Genomic DNA, 12,940 nt, shown 5'->3' on the forward strand with positions numbered 1-12,940 from the left:
GGCGTCCCCTTGGTCTGGTCCAGCCGCTTGGGTCCTCAGCAATGAGGATCCTGCGACCCGGATCACCCTCAGGGAAACGCGCCACATGGCCGTAGTGCCCTAACTGACAATCCCTCACAATGCAGGTAATGTGCCCCCATTACCTGGAGATGCATGGCTTCATTGATCAAACTATCAATCCTCACTCAAGTTGGCACATTTGGTCTGAACAAATAAAATTTGCAGGTGGGGGACGAGATTGATCGTGTAACCCAAAAACACGGAAGAAACAAACACAAAAGCACCAGACTCTTGGGTTGGGGGATGGGTGTTGATATTGGAGTGCAAAATTAACACAGATGGAAGATGGACAAGTACTTTTGATTTGTGTCCTATTCTCAGTGTATGACGAATTATAATGGCTGTTTGTTAGCCGTTTGCATACTATCTTATGCGAAAACCGGACGACAGAATTCTGTTGTAGTCTAGCTGACTTAGCAAAAAAAATCTCTTACACTATAAGGATTATTATTATTATTATTTTTTTATTATTTAGGAAAGTCACCTTAGTGTAATTACAGAGTAATGCATTGCTTCCAAACAGCGATGTTGTGATAGACTATTCAATTAAATGCTTGTTATACATATAATTCTGAATATTTGATAAATTGGGCAAAATCATATGTTTGTTTTAAACATGAAAATGATGCATGCATGTATCAGAGTTTTATAGTGGGTTTCTATTCAGGGGCACTTCTGAAACATTTTGGAGCACCCTCTGCCACTGCCACCGCCCAAGATGAGGAGCCGTCCACCTCCTCAGCCACATATGTGTCTCCACAAATGTCGGATCCCGAGGATGAAGAGCCAATAGCAGCCACTTCAGGTGTGATTGTGCGTAGCCTGAGTGTGTGGGTGTGTCGCAAAATATTTTGCAACGACTGTTCCGGCACGATGAATGCTGTGTATTCAAAATAACTTGTGTATACTAATGCAAATATATGCTCATAGAAATGCCTGGAGCTCAACCCCCTGAGGATGAGCTCCTGCCTACAAAACCTGCAAACTGGCCTTCAGATATCACTGACAGCATTCGAATACAGCTGGTTTGCAAAGGACCAAGTAAGGTAGCACCTGACTTTGTTTTTCCTAGAAATGAGGGTGATGGAAGAAGTTGCCACCAGCAGTATTTTAAGAAAACACTAGTTAGCGGTGAAAAGATGCCTAAAAGCTGGCTAGTATATTCTGAGAAAAACAACAGCCTTTTTTGCTTTTTTTTGTTTTCTAAAAGACACATCAGTTTAACAAGTTCTGGGCTGATAGATTGGAAGCATGCCAGTTCTCTTCTCACCTCACGTGACAATAGTCCTGAACACCATAACTCCATGAAAGCATGGAAAGAGATGGTAGTGAGGATTAAAAATGGTGAAACAATTAACAAACAAGAGATGGCACTTCTGCAGGCTGAGAAAATAAGATGGAAAGCGGCGCTGACTCGTCTCACTGCTATCATTCAATTCTCTCGCAACTACAGGGCAACAGGCTTTGCATCTGCACAAATGTCAGCCAAGGATATGTGTGAGGACATGAACGTAGAGGCTGTTCTACAGCAGAAAAGACAGAGATCTACAAAGCGGCACTTCTCTCACAAATCATTTGATGAGCCATTGAGTGATGACTTAAAGAAGCTGGAGGTGACCTTTTTTAATGTTGTTGTTGATGCTGCAGTGTCTTCCATCCAAGAGAGATTCACCACATTGGAAAATGTGGGAGAGAAATCTGGAGGACTGACACATTTTCCAAATCTCTCAAATGATGACCTCACTGAACAGTGTAAGACCCTCGGTGCTACTTAGCTTTTTCAGGACCAATCAGACTTGGATGCCGGAGAGCTTGCACAGGAGATTAAGAATTCGTCTGACTTACCATCAAAATCTATGACCTGTCTTGAGCTGCTGAACTTTGTGCATGACAGTGAACTCAGAAATATACCCAAATTTGTGCATTGCTCTGAGAATTGCAGTTACTCTACCTGTAACTGTGGCTTCAGCAGAGAGGAGCTTTTCAAAGCTGAAACTTGTGAAGACATATCTGAGGTCCACTATGTCTCAGGAACGCCTCACTGGCCTTGCCATCATCAGCATTAATCATGCAATTGCTGGCCAGATTTCATATGACATTATTGATGACTTTGCATCAAGGAAGGCAAGGAAGGTCCTGATTTAGATGACAATTATTTCATATCACTGTGTGTTGTGCGAAGTGCAATCATGTTAATTGTGTCATTTAGGAATGCCTCATTTTAATTGTATCTGCCTTTTATACTTATTTAATATAATAATTTTATATGTATGTCTTATTTTGACTTCTGTGCGTGCTTGTTTTATATTTAAAGTTCTATTTGATGATGAGATGATGATGAGAACCCTTTATTGCTGTTGCAATACACCATGTCACTAGTCACAAGTACCGGTGAGAAACTGGCAATCAACCGACCATACATTTTATATGTATGTCATATTTTGACTTCTGTGTGTGCTTGTTTTATATGTAAAGTTATATTTCTTCCAATTTATATGTTAGTTATTATGTTTGTTTGTGTGTGTATATATATCTATATCCAGTTAAATTCAGTATGGTTCGGACAACAGTTTTTTTTACGATAAAATATGTTAATGTACAATCCTTAATATGTCTTGTGTGTGTGTGGGTGGGTAAAAATAATTTATTTACTTTGGGATTTTAGATACAGTAAGATATTATACACAGACCTAAATAATTACATAAACACAGTCGTTGCTGTTTCAGTTCTCTCCTACCATTTATATTGTCACAGTGAACTATATCCTAAGATGTACTTGTACAACGTTTGTATATAGTATAGCATGAAAAATAATAATAATAAAAAAACTCAGCCAGAGTATAATTGTTTATATATATATATAAATATATAAAACACTCGTGCGCTCTTGCGTTGTGTACACCCAAAATGACGATTCCACCATACACTGCGCTAGGCTATATCGAGTGTGATGTTAGTTGCAAAAGACGCAAGCTGATCCCAACTTCACTTTGCTACACGTCCACTGTAAAAGCAGGGCCACAAATAAAACACCACCTACGTCTCTGTGCTCAATTCAAACGGAAAATGTCGCCAAATCCATTCGCCATTTCACTATGTGCTGGCTAGTCATGGCGCGAGCATTAGCTGCGGACGCGAACAGCTTCAGCTTATCTTGCCACAATTCAGCTCGACTGTTTAAACTTCAGCCAAACACAACATTCTGTGTTAAGTGAGAATTCTAACGAGAAATAATAATTACTTACATCGTTCAATGGGTGCCCTCGGAATATCTGTCCTGCCGCTACTCCCATCCACTTCTAACTTAACTCGTCCATCTGTGTGGAGGTGCGCAAGAACGATGGGTGCCGCGAAGCTGCAGGAAAACAAACTTAAAAACCTGCACGGAAATATATTAAACTAAAGTTAGTCGGCAGAAGTGAGGAATTAAAAAAAAAAAAAAACGATTTCTCAAGAAAAGATCATAAAACAGGAAAATGGTCAATAGCTCATGGAGTGATATTGCACACTGTACCTTGATTGTAACATAACTGCTCTATAATATATAATCGATTATATGCAATAGTGTTCAGGATTTGGGTGAAGTGTACTGTACACAGCACAATAATCATTGTGATAATTCCACACTTGCTGCAATATGTTTTCATGACTGTATTGGGGATATTTGCGGTCCGAAAAATACGTCCGCCTTGTGCTAAATGTGGACCAAAACAGACGGACTACGCAGCCCAATTTTCAAGGACCATTTTTGTTCTAAATAAAGGCCACAACGGGCCGACCAGATTTAGCCCATAAAATAATGTCCTGTGGACATTTGTTGCTCAGTGGCTCATGTTTAAGGTGGAAACTAGGGAATAAGATACGAACTTTAGCCTCGTTCCTGACAGTCATGTAAAGGACCTTTTTTGTTTTTCATTTTTAGAAACGTAGCCGAGGAGAAAAAATATGAAAACATTTTTTTATTAATTAAGGAACTATTTTATTTATTTCGGGAATTCGTGATTTGACAATTCACACATAATACAAAACGTAAATGCTAAGATAAGCACGGTATACATTTTCCAAAAGTGATGTTAAAAACATTGAACTTGTTCTTCTTGTACAGCTGATTGCGCATAGAAAATATTTTCCCCCCAATCAATTTCGAATCTCAAATATAGATTTAAAAATAAACGTTACGGTATCTTAGAACACTGTGACGCAAAAGTGCGGTTTTTGCGTATTAGAACACGTCATTTCGAGTGGTATAAAAAGGAGAAAGAGACGAGACATCCACATTTTTGAATAATGATGGCACACGACATGGAGCGAGTACTGATGTCCCCGGCTTTCGAAGTGTTCAACAAGCTTCGGCTCGCAGGACAGCTTTGTGACGTGGTCCTCATCGCAGACGGTGTTCAGTTCAACGCCCATAGAGTGATTCTGTGTGGCTGTAGCTCCTACTTCCAGTAAGTTGCTGTGGCTCATATATGACGATGCCAAAACAGCAAGGAGTCCGTTTTTTTCTCTCGTTAGCAATGACTTCTCCTTGGCAATAAGGCTCTAGGATGACAGAAAGTTTATATTAATATATATTATATTAAATTATGTTAATGTAGGTCAGTGCTGATCAGAAATATTTTTAAGTATACAGTACCACCTTAACGTTTAACATATAATAATAATAATAATAATAATAATAATAATAATAATGGTATAAATATATAAAAAGGGGACCATGTCCATCAGGCAAAAACAAAGTATTCCGGGGCACTTGCCCACCAGCCCAAGTGAAAAATATTATAGGGGGAGCTAATGTTGGAAAAATAAGAGTTAAAGCCCCTGGTCCCTAGTTCTTAGATGCCTATGTGATCATCTGTAGCGGGGCGTCCTTATCTCTGGTTTATTTCCATTTGGGGGTCCCTGGTTCAGAAGATTTAGAAAACCCCTTATTTAACTTTGCCTGCAAAACCCATATTTATTAGATGAGTCACTTCTGGATTGTTTTCAGGGCTCTGTTCACCACCGGCTGGAGTGATTCAGGAAAGCAGGAGTACCAACTCCCAGGCATTTCCCCTGAAACATTGAGGCAGGTCATCGAGTACGCCTACACGTACTCTGTGGTCATCACATCTGACAATGTGGAGAACCTCCTGGCAGCTGCTGATTATCTCAGTGTCCTGGGCATCGTGCAGCGCTGCTGTGACTTCCTGCATGAGCATCTCTGCCTTGACAACTGTGTTGGGCTTGTCAAAATCGGAGATGTCTACTGCCTCAAGGAGCTGCACCAGTCTGCATTGAAATTCCTCCTGAAGAACTTCAAGGAGGTTGCCATCAACTCAAACGAGTTCCTAGAACTCACGCTCGAAGAACTTTGTGACATCATGGAGCGGGATGAACTGAATGTCAGAGAAGAGGATGTGGTGTTTCACGCCATCCTCCGGTGGATCGAGCACGATCCTGCCACCCGAGAGGCCCACATTTCAGTTCTGTTGCCCAAGGTGAGTATAGTTATACTATGTTCTCATTGACTTGTGTATATAACAATAGAATGCTCATTGAGTGAAGTCCTTATTACTGTAGCTAGAGACTGAACCTCCATTTTCATGTCCCATGAGTCTACAACCAAGGCTTCCAGGTATTACACCTGGGAGGAGAGTGTAACAAATAATGGAAAACAACACACTCAAATGTCTTACATGAAATAAGTGTTAGCTGACACATCTGAGACTTTCTATGTAAATGGCTTCAGCTAAAGAAATTAAAATTTGCACTTACTGCTGTATCCTTAATGTTAGGAATTGCTCATCTCCAGAGATTCACAGAAAGCACTAAGGAACTCATGGGAATTCTCTCATTCTTATTTCCTGTGTAGGTTCGCATGGCTCGTATGGATCCAGAATATTTCATGAAGATCGTCAAAAAAAACGATCTAGTGAAGGCCAATGCGGCGTGCAGGCGAATTATCAGTGATGTCATGAAGGTCATCTATGATCTTGATGATGAAAGTCCACTCTCTGACTTTGAGAACCCGCTGATCCGCCCACGCTTGCCCTCTGACGTTTTGCTGGCTGTCGGTGGATGGAACATGGGCACTACTAACTGCATTGATGCGTATGACACACGGGCCGACCGCTGGGTGGATATCACGCAGGAGGAGCAGAGCAACTTAGCTGGTCATGGCATGGTGTACCATAATGGATTTGTGTACTGCATTGGGGGGTTTGATGGCCAACACTTCATTAATTCCGTGCGCAGATATGACCCGATAACACGAGAATGGCAGCAGATGGCCCCCATGCACTGGCATCGCTGTAATGTTAGTGTGGTTGTGCTCGATGGGTTCATCTACGCCATGGGTGGCCATATTGTTTTCAGGCCCCTCAATAAAGTAGAGCGGTACAACCCAGTAACCAACGAATGGACCCAGATCGAGCCCATGAATGAGAGGAGAAGCGATGCCAGTGCCACCACCCTGAATGGCAAGGTAGGGTAATGGGAGGGCGTCTGACTGTGTTTACCCTCATCTTCCCCTTGAAATTGAGTATTTTACACAGTCATGAGTTCTCTTTCTCTTCAGATTACTGAGTTTTTTTGGATAATTCATTTAGTTCATTTGGATAAATGCATTATTGGTCTCCATTAGGGGCATATTGGGTAGTGCTGTGGTGTCATATCCAAGACTTGTGAGATAGATGAAATGGTGTTCCCATGTCAGGTTTCCTTTATTCTGTTCCTGGGGGAGCAGAATTGAAAACTCTTTGCAGATTTCCCTTTTCAAACAGCCATACTAAACCTGAAAATTAGCTGATTATGGTGCGTTTGAGAAGGGAAATCTGCAAACTGTGTTCCGCCAGGACCGGAACTGGGGAACCCTGTCATACACTATGCATAGCACATACTTTTATTTTTGAGTCACAATGAACTTCATCTGTAACCTCCAAACCCCAGTCATATACAGTATAACGGTGTTCACAGTTAAATTGTTTTTCATAGATATACATCTGTGGGGGCCACAGTGGAACAGAGAGCCTTTCTACAGTGGAGTGCTTTGACCCACTCACTAATGAATGGAGCTTGATCACTCCAATGAGCACTCCCCGTCACAGCCTTGGAGTCACGGCGTATAAAGGGAAGATCTATGCGGTGAGTGATTCCTTTCTGTGTCAAATCTCACATTTTACCTGTAAGACTCATGGTTTTTTTGTCTTTGCTGCTGTGTCTTTCATTGTGATGCATTTAAACCAAACATAACAGTTAAATGCCAGAAATACCTGCTGCAAAGGCTTATCTTAATACACATAAAAACATATATGCTACCCTCTTTAGCCTCCCTGCATTCATTTCTGGGTTATAAATGGATCTGCTGGGGGTCTCTGCTACTAGCTCGGGCTGTAAAGTTTAGATTTTTTATTAATTATTTTCTCTAGTTCTAGATATAATTGGTCAGATTGTTGTTTTTTTCAGTGTCTGATTAGCTTCAAGTGTTCGTTTTAAGTAATAACAATAAAAAAGCAAAATATATTAGCATAAGGAGTCATTTTTGATGGCTCACAGTTTTCACCGAATCATACAAGTTTTCTGTTGCCCAAATCCATGTTTTCATTGCATATAGGTTGACATGTGTATATAAGCTTGTGTCATTTATAGACAATGGGAGGTTCTAAGGAGCCTGCTTTCATAGGGTGAAAATTGCTTAAGAGTTCATGACTTTGGGAAAGTTGATGTTTGCCCATCCTTTTGGCAAGCAAGTGATAATGAATCTTTGGCATCTCTCAGGTGGGCGGTATCAACAGGTCTGATCACCTGCAGACCATGGAGGTCTATGACCATACCACAAACCGCTGGCATGCTGTGGCCCCCATGTCTACACCACGCAGTGAATTTGGCATCGCAGTGGTGGACGACCTCCTGTTTGTGATGGGCGGCCATGATGGGTTTAGGGTAACAAACAAGGTGGAGTGTTATGATGCGGGGACAGGCAGCTGGTATCGTGCGCAGGACATGAGCAGAGCCAGAAAACACTTCAGCTGCTGCGTAGTGCCTGCGCACCCCCGCATCATAAAATACGCTTCACCTCGTTAGTCCCTGATGGCCACCAAGGAGGAAACCCATCTGCCCACAACAGCATGCCCAGTACGTAACCTCATTTACACCCCCCACCCCGAAGTCATTTTCCATGGCCTCGCTAAACTCCTCCCACACCTGAGTTTTTGCCTCGACGACCGCCGAAGCCGCATTCCATCATTTCATCACCGCTGTCCACCAGCAGGTTCGGGGAATGCCGCCACAACAGGCACCGACCACCTTACGGCCACAGCACCAGTCAGCCGCCTCCACAACGGAGGCATTGAACAAGGCCCATTCGGACTCAATGTCCCCTGCGTCCTCCAGGACATGGGAGAAGCTCTGCTGGAGGTCGGAGTTGAATCTTCTCCTGACATTGCATACTTAAAATAAAGTTCTCTTTTTCATATTATCTAGTTTGTGAAAGCGTCATAAATTTCCCATTTTGGATAAACGTTGTTCTCGTTTGACGGTTCTCTTCAGAAATTCCGCTGCAACCATCGGTGATTGCTAATTAAGCACTAAGGTTTTTCGTAATCAATTGAAATACTGGTTTAGTGCAACCCCTTCCCCTGGGACCTACAGTAAACATAGCCAGCAACTTGAATTTGGAGAAGGGATGTTACCTCTGCATTGATTACAGTATGTACTGTACACAATATTATTATATTGTGGGTATCAGAGTTTGCGGGTGCGGATGGGCAGGCTGGCAGGAAGGAGGCAGGGAAGGACGAAGCAGGGAGGTAGAATACGGGGAAAACTGGGGTTTTATTAGGGGGAAGACGGCTATGGGCAGAACGGGACATGACAACAGCACTAACATCAATGACGGACATCGGACAGGGCAAGATGTGGACTGAAGACATGGCAAAACGACAAGGTACAGCTAGGCATGATAGGGGAAGAACACGTGGATAATCAGGGGGCGTGGCACACAACGATCGTATGAGCCGGGCATGACAGTGGGTCTGTGTTCATAGTGGGGTACTGTAGGGTTCAATTTTAGGACCAGTACTGTTCCTAATTTACATTAATGATATTGACAGCAATACATACAGTAAACTGGCTACATTTGCAGACGACACCAGGGTGGGTGGCGTAGCAGACATTGATCTAGCAGCGGAGAGGCTACAACGGGATCTGGATTTAATTAGCGACTGCGCTGATACCTGTCAGATGAAATTTAACATACAGTAGATACATGTAAGATAATCATGCAGAGAGCAGAAATATAAAGTACTTGTATTTTATGGGTTCCACTGAAATAAAGGTAGCTGATTATGAGAAAGATCTCGATGTGTATCTTGATGCTTCTATGTCCCACTTTCGCCAGTGTGGGGAAGCAATAAAAAAGGCCAATAGGATGTTGGGTTACAAGTCTAGGTGTGTGGAGTTTAAGACAAGGGAAGTGATGCTACGATTATACACTGCTCAAAAAAATTTAAGGAACACTTTTTAATTAGAGTATAGCATCAAGTCTTTTAAACTTCTGGGATATTGATCTGGTCAGTTAAGTAGTGGAGGGGGTGATTAATCAGTTTCAGCTGCTTTGGTGTTAATGAAATTATGAACAGGTGAACTAGAGGGGTAACAATGAGACGACCCCCAAAACAGGAATGGTTTAACAGGTGGAGGCCACTGGCATTTTCCCCTCCTCATCTTTTCTGACGGTTTTTTCACTAGTTTTGCATTTGGCGACGGTCAGTGTCACTACTGGTAGCATGAGGCAATACCTGGAGCCTTCAGAGGTTGCACAGGTAGTCCAACTCCTCCAGGATGGTGCACCAATAAGTGCCATTGCCAGAAAGTTTGCTGTGTCTCCCAACACAGTCTCAAGGGCATGGAGGACATTCCAGGAGACAGGCAGATACTCAAGGAGAGCTGGACAGGGCCGTAGAAGGTCCTTAATCCATCAACAGAACCGGTATTGGCTCCTTTGTGCAAGGAGGAACAGGATGAACACTGCTGAAGCCCTACAAAATGACCTCCAGCAGGCCACTGGTGTGAATGTTTCTGATTGTTTGGTCAGAGACAGACTTCATGAGGGTGGCTTGAGGGTCCAACGTCCTCTAGTGGGCCCTGTGCTCACTGCCCAGCACCATGGAGCTCGATTGGCATTTGCCATACAATACCAGAATTTGCAGGCCTGCCACTGGCACCCTGTGCTTTTCACAGATGACAGCAGGTTCATTCTGAGTACATGCAAGGGCTGGACGCACAGGTCATGACAATTATTGTGTTATATTAGTATACTACGGGGTTAGCAAAAATATTTCTGAGCTACAGTTATTAAAGGTACCACCTTAACTTTTGGCATATAATAGCTGTGTAAAAATATTACAAAAAGTGGACCACGTCAATCAGTGGCAAAAATAATATTCCGGGGTACCTGCCCTCTAGTCTAAGTGAAAAATATTTTTAGGGAGCCACTGCTGGAAAAATAAGATTAAAGCCCTTCCTGACCCTAGTTCTTAAGTTCTTAAATTATTAAATGAGTCCCGTTGTGGTCCTGTTTTTTATTTTTTGTATGTCTCCTGTTAAAGTTCACTGAGAGTGACAACAAACTGGAGACAAATTCCTTGTGTGATCAGCCAAAAAGCTGATTCTGAGTCACATCTGGATTGTTTTCAGGGCTCTGTTCGCCGGTGACTGGAAGTATTCGGGAAAGCGAGAGTACCAATTCCCTGGCGTTTCCCCAGATACGATGCAGCAGATCATCGAGTACGCCAACACGTACTCTGTGGTCATCACATCTGACAATGTGGAGAACCTCCTGGCAACTGCTGATCATCTCAGTGTCCTAGGCATCGTGCAGCGCTGCTGTGACTTTCTGTATGAGCAGCTCTGCCTCGACAACTGTGTTGGGCTTCTCAAAATTGGAGATGTCTACTGCCTAAACGAGCTGTGCCAGTCTGCATTCGACTTCATCCTAAAAAACTTCAAGGAGGTTGCCATCACATCAAACGAGTTCCCAGAACTCACCCTGGAACAACTTTCTGACATCATAGAGCAGGATGAGCTGAATGTCAGACAAGAGGATGCGGTGTTTGACGGCATCATCCAGTGGATCGAGCACGAGCCTGCCACCCGAGAGGCCCACATTTCAGCTCTGTTGCCCAAGGTGAGTATAGTTATACTATGTTCGCATTGACTTGTGTATATAACAATAGAATGCTCATTGAGTGAAGTCCTTATTACTGTAGCTAGAGACTGAACCTCCATTTCCATGTCCCATAAGTCTACAACCAAGGCTTCCAGGTATTACACCTGGGAGGAGAGTGTAACAAATAATGGAAAACAAAACACTCAAATGTCTTACATGAAATAAGTGTTAGCTGACACATGTGAGACTTTCAAAGTAAATGGCTTCAGCTAAAGAAATTAAAATTTGCACTTACTGCTGTATCCTTAATGTTAGGAATTGCTCATCTCCAGAGATTCACAGAAAGCACTAAGGAACTCATGGGAATTCTCTCATTCTTGTTTCCTGTGTAGGTTTGCATGGCTCGTATGGATCCGGAGTACTTTATGAAGATTGTGAAAAACAACGATCTGGTGAAGGCCAATGCGGCGTGCAGGCCAATTATCAGTGATGTACTGAAGATCATATATGATCTCGACGATAAAAGTCCACAATCTGACTTTGAAAGGCCACTGATCTGGCCGTCTGGTCGGGGTCTGGGCTGGTGCGCTTCTCGGCTGCTGCGGGGTCTGGGGTGGTCTTCTGGTCTCCTCGCCAGAGGACAAAAATGGGGTCCACATAGAGTATATATGGGGAGTGAGAGTATGTGTACAGCGTTCATTTCTGTGTATCTCTATGTTGGGTGAATGTGTAAATATTTGTTTATGTGTGCATGAGGGTGGGAACGTATGCTTGTGTATGTGTGTGCCTGTTTGTCTATACGCATGTGTCAGGTTGGGTCCTAGACTCCACCCGAAATAACATCTCGGGCTCTATTCCCCCCCGCCACACTCCCTGCCGGTGGATGGGGCCCCCGGCCGCTGGTGCGTTGGTGGTTCTCGATGTCCAGGGCTGGGTGCTCGGGTGGGTGCTGGCTCGCCCTTGGCGGTTGCCTGGCGGGATTTGGCCCTCCTGGCTCTGTCGGGCCCTTGCTGGGGGGTGGGGGGGCCCTTGGATCTCTGGGCCCAGGGCCTGGTCTGTTCTGGTGGGGCCAGCCGCCGGCGGAGCCTGCGGGCTCGCCGCCACAGCCCCCTGGGGCTCCTGCACGGTGGCTGCCGGATGGCCTCCCTCCGGAGCTCTCTTCTGCCCTTTTCTGGGTGAGGGGCTGCTATTCTCCCTGCGGTGGTCCTCCGGGGTCTCTGGCTGTCTGGGGTCCGGGCCTCCTCCGTGTCTGCTTCATGTCCTGAGGGATGGGGCTGTGGCTCCCCACACACACTAAAAGAAAAAGAAAGGCCACTGATCCGCCCACTCCTGCCCGCTGACATCTTATTGGCCATTGGTGGCTGGAATTTCCGCAAAACCAATTGGATTGAAGCCTATGACACCCGGGCCGACCACTGGGTCGATGTAACGCAGGGGCAGGAGATGCTTGGCAGCGTGTACTTAAATGGCTTCGTGTATTGTTTTGGGGGTTTTGATGGCCACAATTTCACCAACACTGTACGCAGATTTGACCCCGTCGCACGGACATGGCAGCACATGGCCCCGATGCACTGGTGCCACTGAAATGTTAGCGTGGCCGTAATTAATGGTTCCATCTATGTAATGGGTGGCCATTTACGCTTCTCGCCTCTAATCATAATCGAGTGATATGACCAAGAAGCCAACGAGTGGACCATCATCCAGCCCATGCATGAGGAGCGACAGGATGC

General features: G+C 44.1%; 1 protein-coding gene across 3 annotated transcripts; it reads left to right on the forward strand.

The window, feature by feature from the left end:
* Positions 1-4,376: 4,376 nt before the first annotated feature.
* Positions 4,377-8,363, forward strand: LOC125722872 (kelch-like protein 10). 3 transcript variants are annotated; one of them, XR_007386680.1, is made up of 6 exons: positions 4,377-4,509; positions 5,052-5,541; positions 5,916-6,527; positions 7,037-7,186; positions 7,820-8,176; positions 8,313-8,363. XR_007386680.1 is itself a non-coding variant. In XM_048999078.1 (5 exons), exons 1-5 carry the CDS (start codon positions 4,379-4,381, stop codon positions 8,123-8,125), a joined length of 1,689 nt encoding a protein of 562 aa, XP_048855035.1. In that variant the 5' UTR covers positions 4,377-4,378; the 3' UTR covers positions 8,126-8,357. The 3 variants fall into 3 exon arrangements, 1 of the variants encoding a protein (XP_048855035.1); XR_007386679.1 differs by having other exon boundaries at positions 8,310-8,332; XM_048999078.1 differs by having other exon boundaries at positions 7,820-8,357.
* The last annotated feature ends 4,577 nt before the right edge of the window (positions 8,364-12,940 follow it).

Source organism: Brienomyrus brachyistius, unplaced genomic scaffold (assembly GCF_023856365.1).
Source record: "Brienomyrus brachyistius isolate T26 unplaced genomic scaffold, BBRACH_0.4 scaffold43, whole genome shotgun sequence".
Classification (NCBI taxonomy): Eukaryota; Metazoa; Chordata; class Actinopteri; order Osteoglossiformes; family Mormyridae; genus Brienomyrus; species Brienomyrus brachyistius.

Coding starts and splice junctions, on each gene's coding strand:
- LOC125722872 (XM_048999078.1), top strand. CDS start 4,379: ATGTCCCCGGCTTTCGAAGTGTTCAACAAGCTTCGGCTCGCAGGACAG. Junction 4,510..5,051: donor GGCTGTAGCTCCTACTTCCA/GTAAGTTGCTGT, acceptor GATTGTTTTCAG/GGCTCTGTTCACCACCGGCT. Junction 7,187..7,819: donor ATAAAGGGAAGATCTATGCG/GTGAGTGATTCC, acceptor GGCATCTCTCAG/GTGGGCGGTATCAACAGGTC.